The following is a 27,086-nucleotide window of genomic DNA, read 5'->3' on the forward strand; positions in this document are numbered from 1 at the left end:
TGTACTAGAATAACCATTATCAAATTCGATCTGTAAAAGTTGGGGAAACCCTTGCAGCATTTACACAGTGAGCCAATATCATTGATATAATTTTAATTAAAAAAAATAATACTATCGTCACACTTAAGCACATGACTTTTTACGTTTAGTACTAAAATAGTGTTTAGTCATGTAAATATTTGCTTTTTCTGGCAATTGTATTGCAGCTCTTCCTCATAATGATGGGAATGTGGACGGTGGGTAGCTTATACTTCATTCAAATGGCAGCTAGTCTTTATGCACTAACTGGCCATTTTATTAGGTACACCTGAGTATCCTTGTGAGAACCAATTTTGCCTTCTCAAAGATATGTTCACATTTGTCTGACACTAAACCGAGTGCATCACGCTGAGAGCTGTTCCAATAGTTTCCTCGCCAGTGTAGCCGAATAAGATAAGGCAGTAAAATACGTGCTAAAATGAGCATCTTTAAAAAAAAGAGAATCGTTTATACAGGTCATTCAACTGTGCAGGTGTACTTAATATTGTGGCCGGTGGGTGCACATTTTTTGCCTTCGGTCACCGCTGATGTCATTTTCCCTGATGGTGACGCGGCTGCTGCTCTCAGTCGGCTGTCGAAAGAAATGACGACGGAAGTGAAGGCTGTCGCCGTTTCATCTCCTGTTGTAGCTGCTCCTTCAAGGTCGACACCTGCACAAAGAGCAACGACAGTTGGCACAGAGATGATTCAATCACTCAGTTGTAAAGTAACAAATACAAAAGGACAAAGCTCTATTGTTGGAACTGTTAAGAGACAAACACAGAAGTTACAGTATTTTATTCATTAGATGTTTTTGGGGGAATTAATCGGCTGAGTGTAAACAAAATTTGCATCAGACTCAAAAACCAGTCAGGCTCCAGTTATATGTTACAATTAACAATTAATGATGTGAAGACACTGATTGAGAGAAATTATTTCTCATGATCATTAAGAAGTGCATTTATATCAATATGCAACATTTTATTCCTATAATTATCTGCCAGTGTTCACATTTTCAAATGAACACTCCTACAACATTCCTGGGAAAATCACAATTGTTGCATCACTGGAGAGTTAGAAAAGGGCCCGTGCTACTCATGTGCCCGCGAGCACCATCTTGGTAGAAAGCACAAACAACATGACAATACTTGGGCAAATAGCTATGTTGGGGACCTTCTCTGCCTCTTTTTGTTGCTCTTAATAATTCTGCGCTTCCAGTAGACCGCAGTGCTGCTTGTCATGCATTGGCAACTCTAAATCCAGAATTGTGGACGTATTAAAAAACAAATCTGAACTAAAATGGACGCGCTAGTGTGTCCAGAATGTCCAAACCAAGGACAACGCCTGGTCAGGGTCACAAGTGAGCTCGGATTAACACTTGGATTAAAAGCAGACACTCACACAATCAAATGTTTATTTGTGTCCCCAACGCAGTGAGAGTTGCAAGGCCTTGACGCCCCTACCTGCTCCTCCAGACCTTTGACCCGGTGCCGGTGTGTGCGCTCCCTGGAACCCAGAGTCCTCTCCAGGTCCCTGAAGCTGGCTCTCAGTCTCTCGGACTCCTGCTGGGTCTCATCACGCTGCCTGACCAAACTCTCACACATGCTGTGGGACTGCTCCATGTCAGCCATCTGTGTCTACTCATGACACACACGCACAGAGGGAGAGACGGAGAGCGAGAGAGCGAGAGCATGTTAGAGTCCATAAAACAAAAGCGGGCCGGATGACTTCATGCTTAATGATGGCTCAGGACATTAAGGATAAAAGGAGGAAAACGTTCTGGAACAATCTAGCCATTGCGAACCACGTATGGCATATATCAGACCAGCGAATTTGTCTTAATTTTTAAATGGACAGATGGGCAAGGTCATTTGTGGATGTGATCAAACACAGAAATAAAAGTGTGAAACTTAATAACGTCTTGGGCCACATCAAACTGGTAAACAAATTTTGACATTGTTTTAATCAGATGCAAGTAAACTTTTGTAGGATTTGTTTCATGCTCATCAGATTTTCATAGCGATAAGAATGATGATAATAACAATAATAAAATTTAATATAGTAATAAATGTTGCATAATGTATGATTTAAGATATTTTTTTTCCCTGAGACATCATGCTCTAAATTTCAACGCAAGGTAAAATACAAATTGCGCAAGCTTTTATCGGTCAAACTTCAAATAAAAAAAAAGGAAAATAGGGCAAAATCTTTTTTTTTAAAATCTGTGTCAAAAATACAATTGGGGACACATAAAGCATGCCCTACACTTGATTGTGGACCCCAAGGCCATATCTTATCCATTCCTAAAATATTTAATGTATTTAATCCAATTGGCCACATCATTAGGTACACCTGCATCAAAGTAAAAATTGAATTATTAACAACGCATTGTATTCTAAAGTACCTAATGAAGTGGCTCATCAGATTATTTCACAATTATACTTAAAGCACCGTCCAAAAGAAGAAAAGAGGATGTCTATGTCATTTAGATTTCACACTTCACATTATTGTGTGTTCGTGACATTTGTCAGACACCTTTGAAGTTTATTAGCTAGGACAAAGTTAACTGACAAATGGTTGTTGGCTTCTGACAAATGCCCTAAATTGTCATTCACAAATGAGCAAAGTAATGCAAAAACTTACAGTATTTTTAAATTGTGTAATGGTGCAACTAAGACTTGAAAATGTCACCGATGCGTACGCTACCTGCAGCATGAGAATCTGCTGCTGGGCTTCCTGCAGCTCCTGTTCCGCCGTGTTCAGGGAGCGATCCAAGCGGTTTCTCTCCGCCGAAAGACGCATGCTGCCCTCTTCGCTCTTCAGCTTCTGACGTTCGACCTGAGGAGGGATGCATTGAATTTGTAATATTTGAAACTTTTCTTTTAGTATATAGCCAGAACTAGTTCAATTCAGTGAGCTTTAGCTTGGAGGTCATCAAAATTGCACAAGCATATGTCGAATCATTTTAAAAGGTGCTTAGGGACTGATGTGCCCCAAAAAAAACAAACAAACAAAACAAAAAACTACAAACTACTCCTCCCTAGCTTAACTTTGAGCCAGTTAAAAGTTTTGATTCGAGTTTTGTACTGATATCAGTTTTGAAAGAACAAAAGGAGATTTTCTTTTTTTTTTTTTTTTACAGGAAAAAGTCCCATTTGTCAAGAACAATTTTCCATCGCATTTTTCTTCTCGAAAAAATATGAATGTCTGCGTGACACTTTGACTTTTTTCTCGAAAATAGACAAATTGTTTATGCCTATGGCACTCACGGGTATACTAGCTAGTTATAAGGGCCCGAACAAAATACATTTTTTGGAGGTCAATGCCAATTGTGCCATTTGGCAGAAAAATATTACAATAATAATTCATTTAAAAAATAGATTAGAAATAAAATAAATGATCTTTTAGTGCCATGACACAATCAACAATAAAAATGTGAATTACAGGCAGAAAATGTGACTGTTTTACAATACCTAGTCTTATTTGTTTAACAGAGAGAAAGGACCAGAAATCGCAAGATTTCTTTGAGGGGAAAAAGTTTGAAGGTATTATCTTTGTCCAATGCTATAATATGTTAATGTATTTTTTTTTTTTAAGTTAACTTTTTCTGATTTTCAAGGAGCTAATATCAGCCTGCCAATTCATTGATAGGAAATGTGTTTAATTGGTCTCTTCCCTGTAAGGGATCCATCTCCGAAAACGAAAGTTATGAACGTGAAACCCAGATGAAATGTTGTTACCTTTGTCATATATTCCTGGTATTTCATCCATTTGAAGCTCATGTACTGTTTGTTGCTATGTTTTTATTTTCTCTGCATGTATTATATTAAGTACTTTGGCCAACCGTGGGATTCTTAAAGTGCTGTAACGCTAAAAGGATTGATTTAGACTGTCAGGAGACGATACCTTATCAAGCGTATTCCTCAGAGCATTTTTATCCTTCTCCAGCCTCACAGCTTGCCTCTCGGCGTCCTTCTTCTCCGTTTCCAGCATGGCCACGGCCTTCTGCAGCCCACGTAGACGCTCCTCCACCGTGGCGTGCTCCGTCTGAGCCGCCTGGGCGCCGCGCTGGGCCTCAGCAAGGCTGGCCGAGCGCTGACGCAAAGCCTGACACACAATCAACGATAACATAAAACCGGTAGACAACATTTGATCAGAGAAGCTACCCCGCTGTGGATGAAACATGGAGGTCACAAGATTGTCTGAGATGCCGTTGAAAAAGGAACAAATCCTTCAAGTGGGCTGAGGTGTGTGCAGCGCCAATTTAGCCACACGAAAAGATGCAATTTCAACTAATTGTCGGGAAAATCATAATTGATGTCATAATTGAACACGATGCCCACCTCTTGGCTTTTGGTGAACTCGGCCTCCACTTGCTCCCGTTGGAGCCGGCTCTGGTGCAGCTCACTCTGCAGGCCGTGCATACGCTCGTTGAGGGTCGCCATGTTCCGCCTGGCTTCGCTTAACGACGAGCGGGATTCATCGATTCGCTCCTGATGGACACAATATTGCAAGAAATGATCATATTAGCGCATTCGCAGTCTTTTGTTCCGCACCGCTTGCATTAGCGCCCACCTGGAGGTGTTGTTTCTCCTGCTCGGTCATACTCAAAGCTTTCTGCAGGGCAGTCAGGCGGTTCTGAGCGCTGCCGTGAGCCGCAGCTAACTCCTGCAGACTCTGGTTGAGGGAGGCGTTCTTCTCCCGCAGCACAGCTTCGTTTTCATCCGCTTTGAGTTGCGCCTGACTCAGTCGCTCCACTTCCGTCTGAAGCAGGGACACTCGGTCCTCGCCGTCTGCTACCTGTCATTTGTGCCCACAAAATAACGAAAATAAAGCGTGAGTCATTGCTTTTGTCACTTTTGCTGATTGCCGTGAAGTAGCAGCCGAGGAGAGCAGTAACGATAATTGAGTCCGTTGATTGTGGTTTGCAAGGTGTTTTTATTTTGGCAACATTAGTGGGCCACACGAGCGGGCACAAAGTTTAGAAATAAAATCCTTTTGATTTACTGCAGTTTAAAAAACAAAAAGCGCCTTTATGTGCTTAAAAACGTGAAAACAAAATAAATGGAAGTGTCTCACACAATTCCTGAAATTAATTTGTGGTCTACTAACATAGCCAATTATCACTCAAATCAGTTCTAATTTGAATGAAAACTCGCACAATGGCGCAAACACCCATATCTAGAGGCTCCTCACATTTACGAAAGTACGAAAAGAAAGCAAACTCCCCCCCCCCATGTGCACAGGAGACCGACCACGCTTTGCGCTAAACGTGTGCTGGGCATGAAAATAGGGTGACGTATTAGAAACTGCTATCATTATGTTCAGTACAGTGCAGTTGGAAACAAATAGAACCACATTATTTCAAATTATGAAACTAAAAACATTAAAAAAAAAAAAATCATGTTATTCAGAGAACCAACGATTTGACTGCACCTGTTTGAGCAGAACATCATGGCGATGGTGGGAGGCCTGGCTCTCAGCCTGCCGGTCTCCGAGACTGAGTCGGAGTCTCTGCAGCTCGCCTTCCAAACTCCGCCGTCCTACCTCAACCCGGGTGGCCCGAGCTTCGGACGTCTCAAGCGCCTCCCGCAGGCGTCTCCTCTCGGCCTCAAGACGCACTTCTGCAGCTCGCTGCTTATCCAGTTGTTCCTGGAGCGGTGGAAGGAGGACAGAAGTGATAGAACGATGTCTTCGTTTGCAGTGAGGCTCATAGGAAGCTTTTGGGGGCAGGAAAACATCGGCTTTACATGTTTCTGCATACATGCCAATGTGTGGAACCTTTGAAGTTCTTGAATAGAGTGGTGCATTGAGAGACGCATGACCCGATTTACACATTTTTAGATATAAGATACGATGAGAATTGAAAGCTAAGAATTGTGTCAAAGTCTGAATATTTATCTGGTTGTATTCCAGAAGTTTAAGACGATATATTTCAATGGTTAATTTCTTTTTCCACTTTCATGAAGACAAAGAAGGGATGGGCAATCATTTACCAAATCCCGATTTTCTTTTTCTTTCTTTTACAGTAAACGCCAACTGGGGTGGCAATAAACATCTTAAAAGCACGCTCAGGGCGGGCAGAATAACTTTTATCAGTTGTCCCCAACCACAGAATCGCGGGCCACTTTGGACTGGGCCGCACAGATGGAAAAAAACAAAACAAAAAAACTTGCGGTTGACGCATGTGAAGATGCAAATTGTCTCGGTTGCATGATGCTAATATTAAACACACAAGCTAGAGAAATGATAATAGCACGTACAAAGCCATCTCGTCAAATCAAGCACAACTTGTAGATACACACTACGCCTTACCATCGTAAGAAGCCAAAATTAAAATCATGATTAATTTTTGATTAATTACTCAGCCCGAGTGGAATGAATGTTAATCTCAAAAAGTGCCTTTGCAGTAAATAATGTTTGATCAATGTGACAATTTGACTCTGGAGCAACTCTAGTTTCAATATTTCTAAAAGGTATAAATATTTTTCCCAAAAAGTCAACCAACGTCCAAAAAAAATAAATAAAAAAAACTGCATTCATCCTTGTTGGTCCCACGAGACGCGTTTTAAGGTAGCATCCTTCAAAAAAAATAAAATAAAATAAAAACAAATAAAAAATACAACATAAAAAAATATAAATAAATAAAAAATTAAAAATAAAAAAAAAACATAAAACATAAAAAATACAAATAAATTAATTTAAAAAAAAACAAAACATTCATACCTAATACGTAGTCTGTTTTCTGTGTTCACTAGCAGGCATAAGGAGAGCTTGGCATGAGACGGCACAAGCGGTGAGAGCCCATCTGCTGTTATTGTGTCATCTTCCTCAGATGTTGTTCTTGGGTGTCGTGTGTCGCCACAAGTTAAGTGTACAAGGGGATGTGTACCTGTGTGTGTTTCTTCTCCGCTTCACAAGCCTGCAGCACACGCTCCAACTCCTTCAGCTTGTCGGCGAGCGTCCTCCTCTCTCTGTCGCCTCTCCGCACCGCCTCTTCCTGCTGATGGAGCTGAAGCTGGGCGTGCGTCAGACGCTCATCCAGACCTCGTTTGCCTAACCACATGCCGAGGCAACGTTTCATTGCGTGCTTGTGAGATGAAAAAGCAGCAGACATGATAATCGGACGCACACCTTCTTGGTAGTCTTGTAAGTTCTTCTGCAGATGAGCGAGACGACTCTGAGCCAAGTCTCGATCGCCCCTCAGCTCGTCCACCTCCCGCTGGATGACCCCCAACTGACACAGAGCGTCATCCTTCAAAATAAAACGTATAGTTCAACAATGTGGGTGCTGGCATATCCTGCTGCTATTTTACAGCCGACCCCCCCGCATAGTCAGCCTTTGGGAATTCGCATATTTGTGACATTGTGTGGAACCTATTTTCTGTTATTAAGGTATATATTTGCGTTTTTTTGTAGCCAGGTCAAAGTAATAAAAATATTTCTTTGACAACATATTGTTGCCAAGGACATATGTTGAAATGACTTGAAAAGTTTTCTTTACACAAAAATAGCGCTTTGCTGCCATCATCCAAAGACAATTCCTAACTTTTTTTTCAAGGGCCATCAATTACTCATGTCTTGAAATTCTCACAGCAAGGCTCCATCTGAAACACTGGGCATCATTTCATTTTCCTTTACCCGCTCTCTGTGTGCTTCACGGAGTTCCAGGAGGAAGTCCTTCAGACCACTTCGCAGAGTGTCAGGGTCTAGTTCTGACTGTGAGAGAGGGAGAGGCGTGCCCCCCCCCTCAGGAGAAACAGCTCTGGAGCCCAGAGTGTCGTCAGGTGTGCTCGTGTGAAATTCTGGAAGAAATTAATGAAACATCAAAACAGCTAAAAATGATGCAAAGATCATTCGATGCAAAGAATGAGAACACAAAAAAATATAAGTTTTACCTTTAGGGGGCGAGAGAGAGGAGCGTAGTGGCGAGATGCTGTGATGGCGTGACATCGGGCTGGGTGACGCAGAGCCGCCCCCGGGGCTGCGCCCTCTCGCCCCTCTTCCTCCGGCGCCGATGCCCAACGTTCTGGTCAGCGCCGACTGGAGGCCGCTCAGACGAAACTCCAGATCCCTCCTGCAGGCCTCAGCCCGCGTCAGCTCCGCCTCAGTGGCGGCCAGTCGGCCCTGGGCCTCGCTTAGCTGCAGGCTGTACACGCCAGACGAGTCCTGGGCTGCCTGCGCACGCAACGTCAGGTTCTTAGCTTCATCCTGCAGCTTCTTTTCGCAGCCTCGGGCCTCCTGAAGCTGAGCGGTCAGCTCTCTTTCGCAAAGCCGCCAGCCAGACTCGGACTCGGCCAGCCGCTTCTGAAATAGGGTCATCTGAGAGGACACAAAGGGTCAGTGTGAGGGGAGGCGTTAGGATATCTTAAAGGGTAACTCTGAAAAGAAAAGAATCGACATATCCTCACCTCTCTCTTCAGGGAGTCTTGAACAGTTTCCGCCTCAGTTAACTTGTGCCTCAGGTTAAAAACCTCCTTCCCTCTCTCTTCCTCGCGCTGCTCCTCCAAGGACAAGCGGGTCTGAAGCTCCGCTACTTCCCTCCCTTTCTGATCCTTCTCTCCATCCAGGACCTTCAACTGGAACCAACAAAGAGAGTTTATTATTATATTGTCATCTGCATGGTGGTTTCGGTCTTCTTTGTCTTTAACTCTTGTCTACAGACAATAGATCAACCCGAGGGTCAATTTTAGAGCGAAACACAGCAAAAAAAAAAAAAAAAAAACTCAAAATTTGGAAAGGGTATAAATCATTGAGGGTCAGTTTTTTAAAGTGCAGTTTTTTTAATATGTAAACTTAAATAAACTAAATAAGCCAAAGAATCTGCATAAAGGTCCATCTCACCTGTCTGCGCAGTTCCTGCAACTCTCGTCGCGCCTCCAGTCGTGACCTTTCAACTTCCCTAAGACAGCTGCGCAGCTCTGTCACCTCCTTCTGAGAGGATGAGAAATTCTCCTGCAGCACGATCAGTCTTTGCTCCTTCTCCTCACACTGTCGCTTCACGCTGACCAACACACACACGCCGGTGAGAATATCCTAACCGCAGCCTCTGTTTTGGTCTTTGAGAGCACTCACCTGATTCTCTCGGTCTCGGCCCCTCGTAGAGTTTCTCTCAGCTGGCAATTGGACTGACTGAGGGTGTCTCGTTCCTTGGAGACGTCGCTCAGGCTGCGGCGCAGTTCCGTGCCTTCTCTTCTGTGGTTTTCCGCCTCGTCCTGCGCTTGGCTGAGACGACGCTCGGCCTCCAGCGCGTCTCGCCTGAGCTCATCTCGACTCTCCTCGCTGGCAGCCAGAGTAGCTTTGCACTTGTCGAGCTGGAAAGGAAACGCGCAAGGTAGCACTGAACAGATGGAAGGAACAGCAATACTATATGTGCTGCTATTTTTCCATCGAGATTTACTGGGCATGTTGCAAAATATAAATATTTGAATTACTTTATAGCAAAACAGACATTTGAATTAGATTATATTAAAGGGACGCTTGATTATTTTGGACATTTTGGAAAGCTAAAGTCGAGTCATCTCTCAGGAGGCAGACGGCGGTTGGCAGCGGGCAGCACGAGGGCATGGATCTCTGTCGACAGTTGTTCAGTGCTCAGCTAACGACTAATCATGGCTCAGCTTCAGAAAACAGGTGAGTTATATGATTTCATGAGGGGTTTTTTTGTTTTGTTTTTTTCATATTTAAATTGCCATGACGGATAACCCAATTGTGCCGCTTGAGAGCAAAATAGTGTCAACATACAATATTGTAAATCCAACCAGAATGGCTTGACTGTAACTTATGTGCATTGCTCCAGAATCTTGTACCTCTTTGAAAGCACCATCAGCACGTGACTGAAAGTCGCGTAGAGTCTCTCGCAGACTTTGGAGATCCTTTTTGTGAAGAACAGAAGCGTCCTCGAGCTGAGACTGAACATCCTGCAGCTCACTGGTTAGAGCACCAACTCTCGCCTGTAAAATATGAATATAATTTCTGAGTAAAACAATGACAGTGGTAAAACATTTTTACAACTGTATGTTTGTTATCGTGGTTGTACTTCTTTGTTTGACCTGTTCCTGCTCTTTGCAAAGAGCCGCTGCTCGGGCCTTGCGCTCGGCCTCGAGGGTCAAGGTTGACAACTCGGCTTGTAGACCGGACACTCTGTCACACAGCGCTGCTTTCTCAGCCTCCTTTAGTGACAGAGCCTGGGAAAATGAAAAAAAAAAAAGTGGTGCCTTGACTTGTTTGTAACTCAAAACACTCATATCTCAAATCATCTTTCCCCACTAAAATGAATGCAAATGCTCTTCAACCATTCATGTCATCCCAAAAAACTATCAAATAAACAGAAATAGAAATCTATTGCACATATTTGGAAGAATTGTTCACCACCTGTCAAATTAAAATTTTTGCTTGCAATTCACGACAAAAAAAATAAACCATCCGAGTCACAGCTTGCATCTTGAAAAATTTAAAAAACCTGAGATCCCGGATCGAACCATCAAACACCTCAGAATCAATTTTTTTCCTACCTATGCACCTTTTTCCATTCAAATTGCTTGACGTCATCATTACGTGTCCAAGTGTGACGCTAACCTGTTGTTTCTCTGCTTCCGCCTGCAGCAGACTCTGATCTCGATCATGCAGGAGAATCCTCAGATCACTCTGCAGCTCGTCCTTCTCTCTCTGCGCTTTGTGAAGCTCTTCCTCCACCTCTTGCCTCAGCTTCTTCAGAGCGCCGTCATGGGCCACCGTGAGACTCTGCCGCAGGGCTTCCTGTGGATGGGAGCAGCCACAACCGCAAATCATGCTGATGAATCTCGAATGCGGTAATATTGATTTGTGGAGCTAATGACCTCACCTTTTCTGTGACAAGTTTCTCCACCTCCTCCTGATGTTCGCAGGTGGCCTTGCGCAAAGCTTGCTGGGCCTCCAGATGTGCTGCATTCAGCGTCTGAGTCAAAACGTGTTTTTCCCGCTCTGCTTGGGCCAGTGCGGTCTCCGCCTCAGAACGAGCACGCCGCAGCTCAGCTGGAAATCACGTATAAAAAAAAATGAAAATAAATATTGGCTCATGTGCAACATGGCCATCACCACATGCAATCTGTTAGCGCAAACATTTGTCTCTTCCTTCCTCATCCTTCACCTGTTGCCGTGTCAGTGCGCACTCGAAGATTTTGGTTGTCTGCCCCGAGCTGCTCCTTCCGAGACTCCACTTGAGCAAGCTGATGCTGCACCTCAAACAGGGTGGTCTCTAGAGACTCACGCTCGGACCTACGCGGGTTAAAACCCACACGTTACAAAAAGGCATGCGACGCTGTGGAAATGACTCCCTGATTGTAAACACGCGCCTCTGAGCGGACAGTTCTTCCGACAGCGCGCTGTTTTCTCTCTCGGATGCCGTCAGCTGTACTTGAAGAGCGGCTTTGTCTCTGGCCAGTTCCGCCCGACTTCGCCCGGCCTCCTCCAGGGCCGCTTCGTTCCGCTGGCCCTCCCCTCTGGCGAGGCTTAATTCAGAACCCAAGGAGGTCACCTCGGTACAGAGCTGACAAGGAGCGCCAAATAGATGATGTCATCGTGATAAATGACGTCTTATTTATCCGTATGACAGAGAGCACCTGTACCTGCGTGACTTTCTCCTGCAGCTTAAGTCTTTCCGTCCTGAGACTCTGGAGCTCAGCCTCCATCCCCACACGGGTCAATTCAGTGTCCTGCAGGGACTGGCGCAGAGTGATGCGGGCGGAGTCCAGCTCCATTCGGTCCTGCTCCAACCGGACCAGCTCATCTCTGATGGTCAGCTTCTCCTGCTCGGCTTCACGTTTCTGAGCGTGCAGCAGGGCCTTCTCGTCCTCTAGCTAGTCACAGAGTTCCGCATGAACACTCTGGAGAGGCTACTAGAGATATCGTAATCCACGCAAATAAATTGTCATCTACCTGAAGTATGTAGGTATTAAGGTCAGTTTTATCTTGGGACAGAGCCTCATTCATGCTGCCCATTTTGGCCAAAGAGTCCCTGAGCGCTGCATCCTCAGACTGGAGCTTATTGATCAGTAGAGAAAGTTCCGCATTGCTGCTCTCAGCCTGAAAGAGGAAAACAAGGGTCGGAAATAGGGTCGCTAAATTAAAAAAAAAAAAAATCAACGATATAGTCCACTCATGTACATACCCGAGTGAGTGCTTCAGAAAGTTGGGCTCGCTCCTTCTCCAGTAACTGCCTGGAAACCTCCGCCTGCTGGTGAGTCTCCCGCACTGAAGAAAGCTCACCACGCTGGGCAGATGCGCGGCTTTCACTCTGGTCCCACTGCATCTGACTAAAATCACACACACACACACGTATAAAAAGACTCACTCAATAAGCTGGCACAGTCGTGCAAGCCAAAGCGGATCGAATCAAACTCTCCTGAATGACTTCCAGTCAGCGTATGTGCGCTGGCCCCGCGAGACTTTAGGGATTAGTGTGCAAGTAGGCAACATTGAGTCACTTTCAATTAGCCTACTTACATCCTCTGAACTTCAGCTTTGGCCCGGTCCCTCTCCAGGAACGCAGCCTCCTTCTCCTCCCTCTGGTGCTCTTTTTCCCGCTGTGTGGATGTCACAAGCAGCTGCAGCTTTTCACAATCCATCTGCAAAGTCTCATTGCTGCTCTGAGCTGCTTTCATGTTCTTCTCCAAGCTCACTTTCTCACTGTATCAGGGGCAATTTATTGAAATGTTAGATCTCCAAAAAAGTATAGGAAAAAAAATAAATAAAACTTGTGACTTTACACAGGGGTAAGGGAGCGTGGATTCCGACTCAACATGGGCTAAAAACAAGTTAATTACCTGGCCAGCGTGTCTCTCTCCTGCCTGAGGCGGTCCTTTTCTCGCTGCATGGTGTCTTTGTCCCGATGGGCAGTGTCTCGCTCTCTCTGAAGCGTTTGGTGTCGTTGATCCGCTTCTCTTCCGGCTGATTCGGCCTCAGCGAGCTGCTTTCGGAACTGCTGTATGGAGGACTGGGCAGACAGTAAACGCCCTCGGGCATCCTGTCGACAAAACAAGAGGTTTGGACCTAAAATTGGTGCTTTTCGACAAATTGTGAAATATTCAAGCATTCATGTGCATCTCAATAAATTACAAATCCAGTGAACCAGACCACATCAAAATATTTCTAACATACTCATTAAAACGTATTAAAACACACTTTCAAAAACACTGAAGGCATTTTTGAACACGCGCACACACACACACACTAATTAGAGTAGCGTGTGATGTTGCTGAGTCTGCGCGTGAGTGTTTGGATGTGAGGGGTGGATGAAAGCAGCTCTCGAATGAGTGTGCACAATGTGTTTGTGTTTTACTGATCTCCTCAATAAATGAAAAGCCCGCTGGCAACTGTGGCTCTCCTTTCCCTCATGAGCAAGTGAAAAATTTTTTGTAGATAGTAAACTTGGGTTTTAGTTTGTCATAAGCCATACAGTAATCATGGAAATTATTTTTTTAAATAAAATCCTAAAACATTTTTATTGTGTATAAATTAACTTAACGAACAATATTCTGGTATATTGAATGCATCTGTATGACCATTTAAACTGTGCAGCCACAACATTTTGTACAGCTAGCAAATCAAATGAAATCCACGCAAAATGGACAGTGTCCTTTTATTTTAAAGACAATAATGCTCATTCTTGATGCATTCAGTGGCAAATACATTCATCAATATACAAATATGAATATGCACTTTATTGCAGCTCTTCTTTTGAATCTCATCAAATTATGCAAGTGCTCGTAATGTTGTGGCCAGTGAGCGTATGTGTCACCTGCAGCTGGAGTGTCTTGTGGCTGACTGCCGAGCGTAGCGCCGACAGGGTTGACTCCGGGAGAGCAGAAAACGTTGTCAGCCTTGAAGGGGAGGAAGACCGGCGAGGGGGAGCGGCAAAGGAAGAGTTGTGGATAAAGGCCAGCAGAGGAGCCGCAGAGTTGTCCTGATCTGCCTCAGACGACTCAGCGTCTGTCAAGACCGTCTTATAAAAAATAAATAAATCAATCATTAGCGTGATGAATCTCCAGCCTAACGGAGTGATGACATGGCCATATGTGGAGCAGGTTCACCTGAGCGATGTCACGCAGTGTGTCCAATAGCGTCTCAGTGTGAGCTCTCATCAGCTGCATGTCACTCCCATCATTGCTGCTCTGCTCCTGGAGGCAAAATAATCAATGGGATCCGTAATCTGAATCTAAAGAGATCTCATATCAGGAGAAAATAGAGAGTTTTGATTCTGGAGGAGCTATTTATTTAATTAATTGATTTATTAATTGGATTATCGTTTGCAATGGCAAGGAAACTGCACAGCAATATGGTCTAAGGTGTTTTTAATACTTTTGTGACATAAGAAAGTTACATGAAGGTATTTAAAATATATATTTGCAACGCCAAGTATGATGCAGATCAAAATACTAATATTGCTTCTCTAGATAGAAGGATGTTATGTTAGAGAAATGAGGAATCCAAAATACAACAATACATATAATGATATATGATTCTAAGTTTTAATTAATATATTTTACTGATATTATCCATTAAATTATAATATATGTTAGTGTAAGTATGAATTATTTGTGTATAAGTATTTATAAAATACAACAAAAATTTTATTTTAGATTTATTTTTTTTAACGCATTTTTACATATATGGACACAACCCATAATAAAGGCCCGGAACTAGTATGACTTTTTAATCATAAGTCAGCAGCAATACTGTTCTGCTTGTCCACTCACTTCAAGCCTCCTTGATAGAAGAACGAGCTCTCTCTCTTTCTCCTCAATTTTGCCCTTCAGTCTCTCCGCCTCCCGCACGGAGTCCGACAACCTGTTGATTGGCACACGAAAGACCACGATTGGTTGTTTCATCACCTAAACCTGTGATAGGTTCTTCTCTTCACTTTTGGCGGCACTGTAAAGCAGCCTCTGACCTGAGGTTGAGCTCGCTTCTCTCTGCGTCCGTCCTAGCCTGAAGGTTCATCATATCCGACACGCGTTCCCTCAGTTGCTGCTCCACTTGGACCCTGAGCGCCTTCTCACGCTCCAGGGCCAGTGCGGCTCCTCCCTCTCTGGTGTTCAGTGTGGCAGACAGACCCGTGCAGGACACCTGAGCAGAGTGCGACGCCTGAGCCAGCTCGTTACGCATGTCTGACAAGTCTCTGGTGAGTGGAGAGCGGGACAGAGGTGGGAATCGGGAAAGGCAGGATTTACATTTATTATCAATCAATCAATCGATACGTCAGATGTAGCCAGGCATTCATGACCACATCCATAATTTGGATCCCAAATCCCTTTTAACAAGTAAACTCGCTGAAGTAAAGACATATGTAGATGATCTTTTCATTTCTTATAAGTGCACACCATTTCAATTTTTGTTTTCATATCTTTTGTGGGGTTTTTTTTTTGTCCAATAAATCACATCCATAAACCCATCCACCCACCTAGCAGTGAAGCCATCTACCATCCATTCATCAGCAGCTTCATCTGTTAGGGCTGGGTTTGAAAAGAAATTGATATATATCGATTTGAATTGATTTTGCTTTTCATAGCAGATATCGATTCATAAAACCATATATCGATAGTGTTAATAACTTTTTCCCCATTCATTTACTTCACGCGTCATGTGACATCTTGTCACTACGCGAAAGTAGCAAAACAAAATGGCGGAAACAATGAAGTCAGTGCCGAAAAGCACAAAGGCAAATGTATTTATTGTTTCGATCAGGTCATCTTAAATAAAACGTACATGATTAATGGAACTGCTTTGGCTTCCATTCTTAATGTAAATTTTAATATTTTCACTAATGCACCAAGTTACAACAAACAGTTTGTCCTAATTACAGCATAGATTTTTCAGAGAATGCCTTCCATACGAAAGTAAAATTGATACAGGGTGAAATCCTTGATTGAATCAAAAATCAATCAAAGTGAATTGTGAATCGAAAATGTACCGTATTTTCTGGACGATAAGCTGCTACTTTTTTCCTTGATTTTGAACCATACAACAGTGTGGCTTTTCTGTGGATTTTTCTTTCACGGTAGGGGTGCTCTATAGTTCAGAAAATATGCTAAATAAATCTCGATTTTTTTTTTCTCTCTTGGGTCTGTTCTGTTTTAATTCGCAAAGTTGTTGCCGTGTTAAAAGGCACTGTTTTAAGAATTTCTTTAAGTACCTTTATGTGCATTCATAGTACAAAATCGTTCTGAACACGTTTTTCAACATGGAAAACTGCGGCTTAAAGCCTGGTGCGGCTTGTATATTGTTTGTTTTGTTTTTAATCAAAGATGAGCTAATGCGGCTTACGCAAGGGTGCACTTTGTAGTCCGAAAATTACGGCTATCAAATCCGGTCCTTGAGTATTGAATCGAATCGATTTGGGAAATTTGAATCGATACCCTGTCCTATCATCTATACAGTATACCCATCTACATCTACATACCTTTCAGTAGCGCTCTTCAATTCACAGATGTGCCTACGAAACCCGATCACTTGGCGCCACAGAGTCAACAGGCGGCTGTGCTCGCTGCTAAAGTAACTATGGAAAGACTGAGAAGAGAATCACACAAGTGTGAAAAAAATGTTGCTTACTGCAAAAGCAAACATGCTCGCTAAGCATCCCTGCGGCACCTCTTCCTCTCTCCTCCAGTCGGACTCCTTTTGTTCCAGTTCTTCTCTGGCTTTCGTCCAGTCGGCAGTGAGCCTGCGGATGTCCTGGCTGAGCGCCTCATTGGCCAAACTGGCCTGCTCCAGCTGCTCTCTCAACATGGCATTCACCGCAGACAGACTGCTGCTCCTGAAAATAGATCAAGTGCAACTTATTGATGGAGGGGGTGAGAAGGCAAAGAACGGATTGGTGAGTTTTCAATCAATACCAACCGCTGTTGTTCTTCTTCAAGACGGATTAAAGCATCCTCCAGGTTGCTGCTCGATTCGTCTGGACAGCGACCATTTGACTTTTCACTGGAATCCTAATTGTGAAAACAGGATTTTGCCTGCATTTATTTACTCATCTCTTACTTATTCTATATTGCCATTGCTGGCAAGTGTAATCTTTTTTTATGAACCTATGTTGGCACTTAATATTCAGACTGACGAACTCTGCCTAGCAACACGTGGCAAAGTGTGATCTAAACACAGATAAACAAAGTTTTGTCATGAGTTGGAGAATTTTGGACATTTGATTGTCCTTGTGATGAATAATAGAAATAACAGAAGAGCAATTTTTATTTAGAAATAGTCAACAGATAAGTATTGTTGGAATTTTGTCGCCAATTAAATCAAATAAAATGACAAAGTCAAAATTGTGCTTACACTCAGCCTGGGTTTTTCAAACTCTGCCGACTTCTGCTGCAGCATCTGCTCCAGATCTCCGCACCTCTTTTTGTATTGAAGCACCTGAACTCACAGCGCATTGCTCAGCAACATCTGCACAACTACATCACATATTAAGATGCAGATGGATAACACAAACCTTTGCCTGTAATTTCTGCACGAGCTGAGCTTGCCTCTGCTGGCCCTCCTGATACGCGGTGAGCTTTCTCTTGTAGGCCGCCTGCTCTTCATCCAGCCGTCTGCGCAGATCCACATTCTGCTGAGCAAGGCTGCGGGACTCCGGGGAGTCATGGTCGCCGTCCCCCGAGTCAAAACGCAGCGTCTGTTCAAGCTGGACGAAATGAGCAAGAAAAAAGAAATATACTCATTTGCGCTTTAATTGGCAACGCTGTCCAATCTAAAAACATCTTAACTCACTCACTGCCATTGACGGATAAATACGTCAAAGATCAATTTTTTTCGCTCGGCTGATAGTGAATGATTTAAGTATCAATTCAAGTCAAACATTCCTAAGCGAATCTTTTGATACACAGTCATGCACATGCCTGACTTTTATAATCAAGATTGATGCATTACTCACAATGAAAATTTTTTTTTAAAAATGCGGACCACCTATTTGTGTTTGCTTTGTCAAGTACTTGAAGGCAAGCAATAATTCCGACAATCAGCAGCAGACTCACCGTTAATAATAAGGCAGAATAAGATCACAAATGTCCAGCCAAAGAGAGGTCATGAGCTAACAAAATTGTATCAATGTAGTTTCTCACCCACCCACAAAATTGTGATAACGATTCAATTAGGGATTATTTTTTTCGGCGTCATCTTCACAGGTATTTTTTAACAAACGCAAAAAATAAATAAATATAGCAGATTTATGTTTTTGTTTTTTTTACAAAAGGTTAAGCTTACACAATACAAATGATCATGAAATAATACGAATGATTGTTTAATATCTACTTCAATTAACGTTGTGAATTTACTAAACACTTTGACTTACAAACTTTTAAGTATTCAGTACGACAACTTCACAAATGTGGCGTAAACTTTTCGTGTTTCATGAAACAATGACGACTGCACTTTTTAAGCACTGAACTTAGCTAGACACTATAAATACATAAAATACACATAATACAACAAATAAAGCCTATTGACTGGCCAAAATGCAGATGGGTTTTTTTTTCTTTTGTTTTTTTTTCCCAAAAACTGCAGCCATTGAGATTTTAAAATTGTATTCTACTACATTGCAAGGTAAATTTGAAATGAATTAATTGTTCATCCCTACTCAGCATGCCGCAGTGCAGTCCGACGTCAATGTTAAAAATCGTATTGTTAAACTACAGCGCCAATCAAAAAATATATTTGTTCTCATCTCATTTGATTGTTTAAGAGTTGCGTTGTGTTATGAATATTTAAAATAACAACAATGCATCCTTTTCTCACTCAATTTGAATTGTTTGTTGGAATGCTTCCTTTTATCTCAAAACTAGCTGCTGTGCCCCTCCCACCGAACGACCCTCATCGAAACGACTTGAAGCCCCTGTTTACAGTCACCCGTGGCAACAAATGCCATGGCAACAGTGCACTTCAGTTCATTCCGGGCACCATCACCTGGGAGACCACTAAATCTCAGACAAAGAAAGAGCAAAAAAAAAAAAAAAAAAAAAACACTGAACAATGTCCTGCAGAGAATGTTACTTTCACATAAGGCTATCCTTTCGGAGTCAGGCATGGACATCCTCCAAGCTCCTTACCCTCTCGCTGATTGCACTGTACTTGATGGCCAGCTCGTCGCGGTCCGCTCTGCTGTGTGCCAGCAGGTCCTCCAGCTTGGCCAGCTCTCCCTGAAGGACACGATTCTCCTCCTGGAGGGACATGACTGAAGACATGGCCCCTGTAGCTGCAACGATGAGAACAAGAGCATTAAAAGTAAAAAAAAGGAACTGGATATACTGAACATTTTGCTTTAATCGAGACCACTCACAGTTTTCGTTGAGGTTCTTTGTGACAATCTCACGAACTCTTGCCGGTAGACATGTAGGTGGGGCGTCGGGCGAGGGGCCACGGACAGTCAGCTTCTTCTCCTCAGATAAAACGCTCTCCTCCAGCCTCTGATGAGCAACGTGGAAATTTGCACGATGAAAATGTGAGCTGAGCAGCCGACACTCAGTGAACATTGTGCAATGTAGCTCAGGGCAACGCAAAGACAACACAAAAAAGTGATGATGACAGTGGAATGTGTATTTAGGCTGCAATGAAACGACAAATGCAATCAGATACACGTCGTGCTCACCTGTATCACTGACTCCAGTTTGCTGGGGTCGCTGGCCTGGTTTTCTGCTACACTGGTTGCAGCGGACATGTTTAAACCCCCAAATTCATTAATTCCAATGAGTTTAAGAGAAAAAGAATGGATTTGAATAAAAAATGTCAGAGCCGATAGTGTCAGAGGCAGACGTGTAGTATGCGTCCTGCTTGCCTCCTCCACACAGATTGAGGGCAGCAGGATTAGCAGGTTTAAAGACACACAGCCCAACACCTCTCCCACCCACTTCCCCCACTACTCCCACGCACGGACGAGCCCACAGACCCACGACAAAGGGTTCCATTCGAATACAAAGAAATAACTTTGAACTGTTCGGCTTTCGCAGACAGTGGAAAAAGCTTATAATTAGAATAGAGTGTGTTTTTTTTATTTTGTTAATAATATAGCTGCTGCCACTTTTATTTTTGATTTATAAACATAATAATATAATACAGGAAAAGGAAAAAAGGGGAAGTGAGCTATTTTGTCAGTGCAAATTTTCAGAATCATTGAGACTTTTTGCGATGAGACGATCATGTAGGTGCTATTTTGATGTAACTTTTTTTAATTAACTAGTTGTTGTACAGTATAGGTTTGTTTCTTGTGTTCATTTCGAAATCCTTTTGTACCCTTTCCAACCATAGCTATAATTTTTTCTTCATTGTTCTAATGCAATATTATGCATATTAATACATTTGTCATAAACTATACATACTGGCTGTTACACAATTCATCAATGTCATTATATATTACTGGCAATGATGCACTCATTGTCTGACTATTTCTTTAGCATAAGTTAACTAAAATTCTGAGCACAGGCAACACCTCATTCTAATTTCTTTCTGCTCTTCTCTCAAATGCTGCGATTGTATTTGCTTTTTCCACATTGTTATTTGCTTCTATGTTAGTGTATATTTGTCAGCATTGCTACTGTGACCGTTTAATTTTCCTCAAGGGATGAATAAAGTATCATTCATAAATAAGGGAATAATTGTGTCAATAATTTTATAATAATTTCATAATTTAAAGTCAAAGGAACCCGAATGTAACAGAAGTGTGAGGATCTCTGTACCACTTTGTTAGGATTGTCATAGTGACCAACAGAGGATCATTGAGTCAATACCAAACACCCCACTAACCAGACCCCTGCCTGGCCTTAACACTTGCATACGTTTGAGTTTCCCCGATTGCGAGGACGCTTACATTCCTGTGTAAACTTCACCCCTACAACTGCCTGTATCCTGAATTGTAAGGTTAAAGAGACCACCATCAATCTGTCCCAACAAGGCAAATGATTCAAACTAAGACAAGTCCATTGTCCTTATCAACAAAGACAAGCATAAAACAATATTTGAAGTCGACGCAGAAGAGTCCCACACCGGACTTGCAGAGAAAATAGCAAAGGCTACAATACACAACCCTGTGGGACACTCTATGGTCGTGATTACAAAAGATTGGGTAGCGAACAAATAAAGCTTTAACTGTCGAGTTTCAAGATATAGTAATTTATTTAATCAAATCATTGATTGCCATCTGACAGTTCCACGAAGGATATAGTGTGTACCTAATGAAGTGTCCCAGCCATGAGTGACGTCAGTTGTGAAAAGCCTAATCACGTGACGTCAGTTGTGAAAAGCCTAATCACTATACTTCTGCAGGCGCCCACAACAGTGTTTGCTTCTCTGTTTGCATATTTGACATTTCTATTTGTACGTTGATATACCATCACATATATCTTAAATTATCCAAATTTGCATTTCGGATTAAAGTTCCCCATCATCACATTGCATTGGGCGTGCACTTCCCAAATGAAAAATGGCACAAAAGGGAACATTGGGGGTTGCATCTATCGTTATCATCCCCATTGAGCTCGCGTCCATAAAGATTTTGTGCAAACGGTGCAGCGAGAGCTTGTTTAATCATTAAACCGCGTAGCATCCACCCAACTTCTCTTGAACTTATTCTCAGTGGATGCTAACGATGGACTGATTCACGTGAACCTTGACAGCTAAAACAAAAGCAGCGTGAAATCGCGCTCAAATCTTGCTCGATAATGCGCATGTGCAGGTCGCCGACAACATCGTTGCTCACCTCTTGAGAAAATTCGAATGTTTTCCTTCAGAGGTTGTAGGGAGGGAACCGCAGCAAATCACATCAAGTCAACGAACGTAACATCCGCGGCTCTCACTTACTGCCGCAATCGTTTGCTTCCGAATTGACCCCCGCGCTTCTTTTTCCGGGGAGGGACTTCCACGGTACATCAGCGTGGAAGAGTCATGGAACTCAAAAGCCTGTAGACTAAAAATAAAGCGAGTGCTCAAACACCATTGCTCTAAACATCGAGGTTAAAAAGTGTTAACTTGTCAAGTCTTCGCTTTAAAACATTATACATTGGGTTCTTTGCAGTGTCAGCTAATTGTCAACAGTTCAAACTTTCTTCAACTGATGAATTAAATGAACGCTTTTCGCGGCCAACCCGGTCTATATCACCCGGGAATAGCGAAAATACGCGTGAAATTGACACTCATTAAAAATGCACGGAAAAAACAAACACCAAAGTCTTGGAAAAAACGGCGGTTTTCCGTCGACTACTGCCCATGTTTTACCCCAGAAAATTAACAAAACTAACAAATATACACTATATAGTAAAAATGATATTAATAAGCCAAATACAATAAGTACAAACCAATTTCCTATCCAGGGTTGAGTTTCAAGATGGGTCCAAATAAATTAATGAAAAATACGATGCACCAAACAAACACATTTATTGTGTATTATAAACATATTGTTCAAAACAAATTGCACAGCAGGCAAAAATCAAGTGTGCACGCAGGCTGGTTAGGTCCTGCTCCACACAAACGAGTTAAAAGTATTTTTTGTTTTTAACATATTTTAAATTTTGCTCTCCGGTTGGTGAGCAACCGGTCCAGGGTGTACTTCGTCTCCTGTTCAAAGAGGGCTGAGATATGCTCCAGCACGCCAGCAACCCTCGTGAGAAGCAGCTCGGATAATGGATTGATTTTAATTTTGTTTAAGAAATGTAATTGTAATAAATACACAAACATATCAATTAGAAGCATTTCAGTCAGCTTTAATTCAATTAGATTCCTGCCGTAGGAAATGCTGAGATAATAAATACTTGTAAAACTAAAAATTTTATTATAGAGAGGAATAACAGAACATGAATATATATTGTTTATTTACAAAGAGGTTTACATTTTATACACTTTTGTCAGAGAGGCACTTAATCAAATACTCAGTGCAACTTTGAATAAGCTTGAGGACATTGTTGGGGTAAAAGGCACATTAAAAGGAAACAAAATATACGGGGTTAACAAAAACAAACCTGAAAACATGAAATGGTATTCATGCTTAAAAGTTCTTTAGATTAACATTAAAGGGGGCCATGCAAAACTCTTCATCAAAACAGCAATTTAACCACTAATGAGCTCAGCATTGCATGCCACCCTAAAAACAATCCCAAAAATAAACAAGAATTCTAAAAAAATAAAGTAAAACAGTTTTGCTCCCCTGGTTTGCAAACAAAATGCGTGACAGATTGTGTATGCCTCAAGGAAAAAGACATCTAACTTGATTCAGCAGATTATCAAGGGATTCCATAAATTGGTCCTAAAAAATGAGGTGGTGATTGATTCAATGCAAAAAAAAGGAGGGCGGTAACTCCAACCATCACAGACATTGTGGTTACCTGACAACTACGGTAGAAGCACAGAGAGGGATCCTCCAACACACGGGGGTGATAAAGGATGATTGTAAATGAAAAAACATACGTTCATGTACATGTGACCATATTTCCTCTAGAGCAAGTTGGTACGTGACCCTCACAGGATGGCAGCTGAGAGTTAATCGGACCAGTTTCCCTGTTTCCCACTTCTTTTTCTTCCCCACACAATCCTCCCTTCTACGGAATGTAAGCAACCGGAGTGTGTGCAAGTTTGTCCCACTCAGCTGAACTGCACCCAGCCTGATTTTACAGCATCTTTACTGGAGCTGCGGAGAAAAACACGGGAAGGTGATTGAGAGGAATTAATACATCATTAAACTTAAGCTTAATTCCCCGCAAGTAATTTTTAACCTATTCTCACAAAAACAAAAAAAATACATATGCGATTGCAATCAATTGTGTTGTTTTCATTATGTCATGTATATTCTTAGTCATCCAGGACATGGTAATCTGCAAAAGTTGAATTGAGACAAATGGACTCTTCATGTTTGTTTTTTTGTCATTTTTTACGGAAAGTTAAAAAAATGACTGGAGTAAATATGCTGTTATCCTGCTATAAAACTTACTTAGAGCCTGCAGATGTGAAATCACCCCACAAGTCAGGGCTGGGTTGGGTTTCAGAGACAGGGGACCCAAAGTCTAAAATTGGCACTGAAATAAGGACAGATCAAATATGAGTGTTGAAAATTAAGTAAGTATCAGGAGAGACATGCTGGAGCAAGAAGGTGGGCCAATGGTTGCATCTACTTTTAGTCGGTATTGCGTGTCTGAATAAATAACAATGTATGATGGGAAATAAGCACAAATTCTGACATGTAAAGCAGCCAAAGAACTCAAGCCCTCCTCTAAGCACAGTTGGGGATATGGAGAGCCAGCAATTTAAAATGTAGAAAACCCGCATTTCTATTCAATGAAGATGTACGCACCGCAAATAAATATAACATGACAGTAGAGTAATTTGCTTCATTGAATTTCATAGATTTCAACGCAGGTAAACTTTAATTCACATAGCTTCCCCCCCCCCCCCCAGTGGCCCAACTCCTTCACAGCTATTGTAATCGTGAGAAACAAACTTTTAGTCACCAGAGTTTGTTTGTTGTTGTGCAGGTGTGACTGTGTGCTGGCTGCCAGGAGGTGGGATCACACCTCCAACCTTGACTCCTGGTGGAGGTGGGAGGAGACCTCCAGCCACGGGACGCGGCTTAGCAGAAGATGCATCCTTCTTCTTGATGTTCTGTCATAAAACAAATATAATTTTACCCATGTCCTTATTCTAAAAATGGCCGTCCATCCAATTGATTGTAACGCCGGAGGAACATATTCACCCCGATGCTGATCTTGATGGTCTGCCCCTCCTTGAAGCTCAGGTCGAGCTTTGGTGCGTCACTCTGGGTTGCTTCCATTTTGGCCAGCTCGCCTTCTTGCTTCACCCACCTTTAGAAATAAGAGTATGCAGGAAGATTTAAAGTCATGCGGTCGGTTCTACAATTATTTTACAATTCACTGCCTCGCAAGAAAGCATGTCAGATTGTTAAGACGCATGATGCGTAAGGTCTTAAAGACAGGCACCTTGTCTTCCTCTTCACAGCCAGAGCTGCTATGATTCAGTGATCACAGTAAAGGGTTTATGAAAGCACAGGGATCTTTGATTCAGATTGTAATGCTACGAAAAGTAGCTTGAACAATATATTAGACATGATTATGTACCAAGATAAAAGTGATCTTTACTCACTTAAAATGGTCTTGCAAAGCAACGTTGAAGTCGAAGGAGTCTCCCCGATCAGCGAAACCCAGGCCAATAAAAGCATGACGGCCTATGATATAGATAGACATTAATAAATGGGAAAGACTTTGCGTGACATTTTTGATTAGATGAAAAACAATGTGACATGTTGCATTAAAATGAAGCAATCTTTCTTTTTCTTTTTAAGTGTCTTACCATTTCCGTCCTCTATCCGGATCACAAAGTACCTGCTGGAGTCTGTGACGGCTTCAACTACACTGCCGGGATACTGTTCAACTGGAGCTTGGGCAAAAAGTTCTCCTGCAAACACAAACACAATACAGTAGTACTTCCAAATGGAACTACACCAAAGATTGTACCCTAATGCAATCCAAACATAGTCTTAATGAAAATGACGCCAGCAGATTAAAGGTTTTACAACAGAGACAGTTTTGACTCTTGATCACATTTCCATTCATTTTGGAAATATGAACTAAATTGTATCAAAAGTGTCGTGAAAAATTAAAGCTACTCGAGCCTCAACCAAAATGTCTGTGGAGCAGAAACTGGCATAAACACACATGAATTTGTGCCATTTATTTTTTGTTTACCAGTGTTTTTGTCCTCCAACTTGATGTAGGCCATCTTTCCTTTTGCTGTGATTTTCATTCTTCCACTCCACGCAGGTTCGTCCAGCTTCCAGTCGGCAGCACTGTAAACAAAGGGGTCGGGTGGGTGGGCGTTTAATTCAATGATAACGCACAAGGATGTGAGGTTATTTTTCTGTGCCAAGTTCAACATTTTTTTGAAGAGATTTGTTCGTAGACATTTTGCCCTGCTGTGATAAAGGGCAAGGCACAAAGACTCAAACAAGCATCAGGGACCATTTGGTCTTGGTTTTGATCCAGAGAAATATCTTCACAGTCAACCTGAGTAGAAATTAGCATTTTTATCGGCAGAAACAGAAGTCTTTACCATTTTAAAGGAAACAGCTGCCGCTGCATCTAGGGAGAGGAAGTGAAATAAAAGGTTCTCAAAAAGTCAGACCAGAACCGTTAATCCTGAGTTTTGGTGCCAGCTGGATAAAACTAATCCCATAAAGGCAAGTCATTACTGTGGCAATTGGCTGGGAACGAAACAATGGACACGTGTTGAAATGCTTTGTTCTTTGATTTGTTGTTCTTTTGACCTCATATTTCAATCCGCACGAAAAATAACTAACAGTAGAAACCGGTTCTCAATTTCCCCTATGTCGGGAGAAAACCTGAGCACATTTAAGTAATAATTTAGATTTTTCATATATTTATAACAAAAATATTAGTAATAACTGCGTACGCTAAGCCACAAGATAGAAAAACAACATACACCCATAATAAAAACAAAACAAAGTTTATCCAAAATGGATTACCGATTTGTGAATAAAGTAGTGTCGGAAAATACATATTTCTACAAATAAAATGTAGGTTTGTGAATTAACCCGTATTTAGGCTCGTTGACTTTCAAATAGTTTATCATTTTTAAGGCGAATACGTTTCTTAAAGAAAATAATAAGTGTCGACGCGAAGTGATTGTCCGATAATGGGCGCACTAGCAACATTTTGCTAGCAACTTTGACAGTTCCGGACGTCTCGTGAATCGAACATTTTTCTTACCGATATCCACGGTTGGACGCCCGTGGCGGGATCCGGTAGACGTGAACCTCGGGCTTCACACAGAGCATCGATTCATAACTGTTGTCTTCTGCCATTTCGTTAAGTGTCACTTGGTAGAACTTCAACTTCCGACTTTCACTGCACACATCAACCGCTCTTCGCAGAAACTGACCAGCGCTCGAAAGAAGCTTGCCACGCTTCCGACAGCGCCGCTACTGTACAGGGGGAATAGTGTAGGTTTTGATTGGTAAACGAAGCCAATACAGTACGTACAGTATTTTACTAACACTTCAAAAAACATAGAACGTTACGCAC

General features: G+C 42.2%; 2 protein-coding genes across 2 annotated transcripts; both read right to left on the reverse strand.

Moving 5' to 3' along the window:
- Nucleotides 1-268: 268 nt before the first annotated feature.
- Nucleotides 269-19,828, reverse strand: crocc (ciliary rootlet coiled-coil, rootletin). The gene is made up of 37 exons (XM_088309225.1): nt 19,640-19,828; nt 19,331-19,457; nt 19,101-19,246; nt 17,489-17,680; nt 17,329-17,412; nt 16,894-16,985; nt 16,645-16,810; nt 16,457-16,563; nt 14,948-15,175; nt 14,754-14,844; nt 14,088-14,174; nt 13,796-13,999; nt 12,822-13,021; nt 12,502-12,684; nt 12,167-12,311; nt 11,935-12,081; nt 11,625-11,855; nt 11,352-11,545; nt 11,147-11,274; nt 10,862-11,031; nt 10,597-10,776; nt 10,071-10,205; nt 9,828-9,971; nt 9,094-9,332; nt 8,863-9,022; nt 8,430-8,597; nt 7,917-8,340; nt 7,660-7,823; nt 7,153-7,273; nt 6,911-7,074; nt 5,455-5,670; nt 4,594-4,818; nt 4,362-4,511; nt 3,925-4,125; nt 2,725-2,856; nt 1,482-1,655; nt 269-689 (listed from the first exon to the last, which is right to left on the reverse strand). Exons 1-37 carry the CDS (start codon nt 19,706-19,708, stop codon nt 603-605), a joined length of 6,075 nt encoding a protein of 2,024 aa, XP_088165351.1. The 5' UTR covers nt 19,709-19,828; the 3' UTR covers nt 269-602.
- Nucleotides 19,829-22,833: 3,005 nt separating this feature from the next.
- necap2 (NECAP endocytosis associated 2) lies at nt 22,834-26,986 on the reverse strand. Its single transcript, XM_088309012.1, has 8 exons — nt 26,772-26,986; nt 25,731-25,831; nt 25,336-25,440; nt 25,129-25,210; nt 24,722-24,830; nt 24,480-24,630; nt 23,963-24,047; nt 22,834-23,662 (listed from the first exon to the last, which is right to left on the reverse strand). The coding sequence occupies exons 1-8, from the start codon at nt 26,864-26,866 to the stop codon at nt 23,617-23,619; spliced, it is 774 nt and encodes a 257-aa protein (XP_088165138.1). The 5' UTR covers nt 26,867-26,986; the 3' UTR covers nt 22,834-23,616.
- Nucleotides 26,987-27,086: the final 100 nt, after the last annotated feature.

Source organism: Idiotropiscis lumnitzeri, chromosome 11 (assembly GCF_059441095.1).
Source record: "Idiotropiscis lumnitzeri isolate Australia: NSW breed Sydney's pygmy pipehorse chromosome 11, RoL_Ilum_1.0, whole genome shotgun sequence".
NCBI lineage: Eukaryota > Metazoa > Chordata > Actinopteri > Syngnathiformes > Syngnathidae > Idiotropiscis > Idiotropiscis lumnitzeri.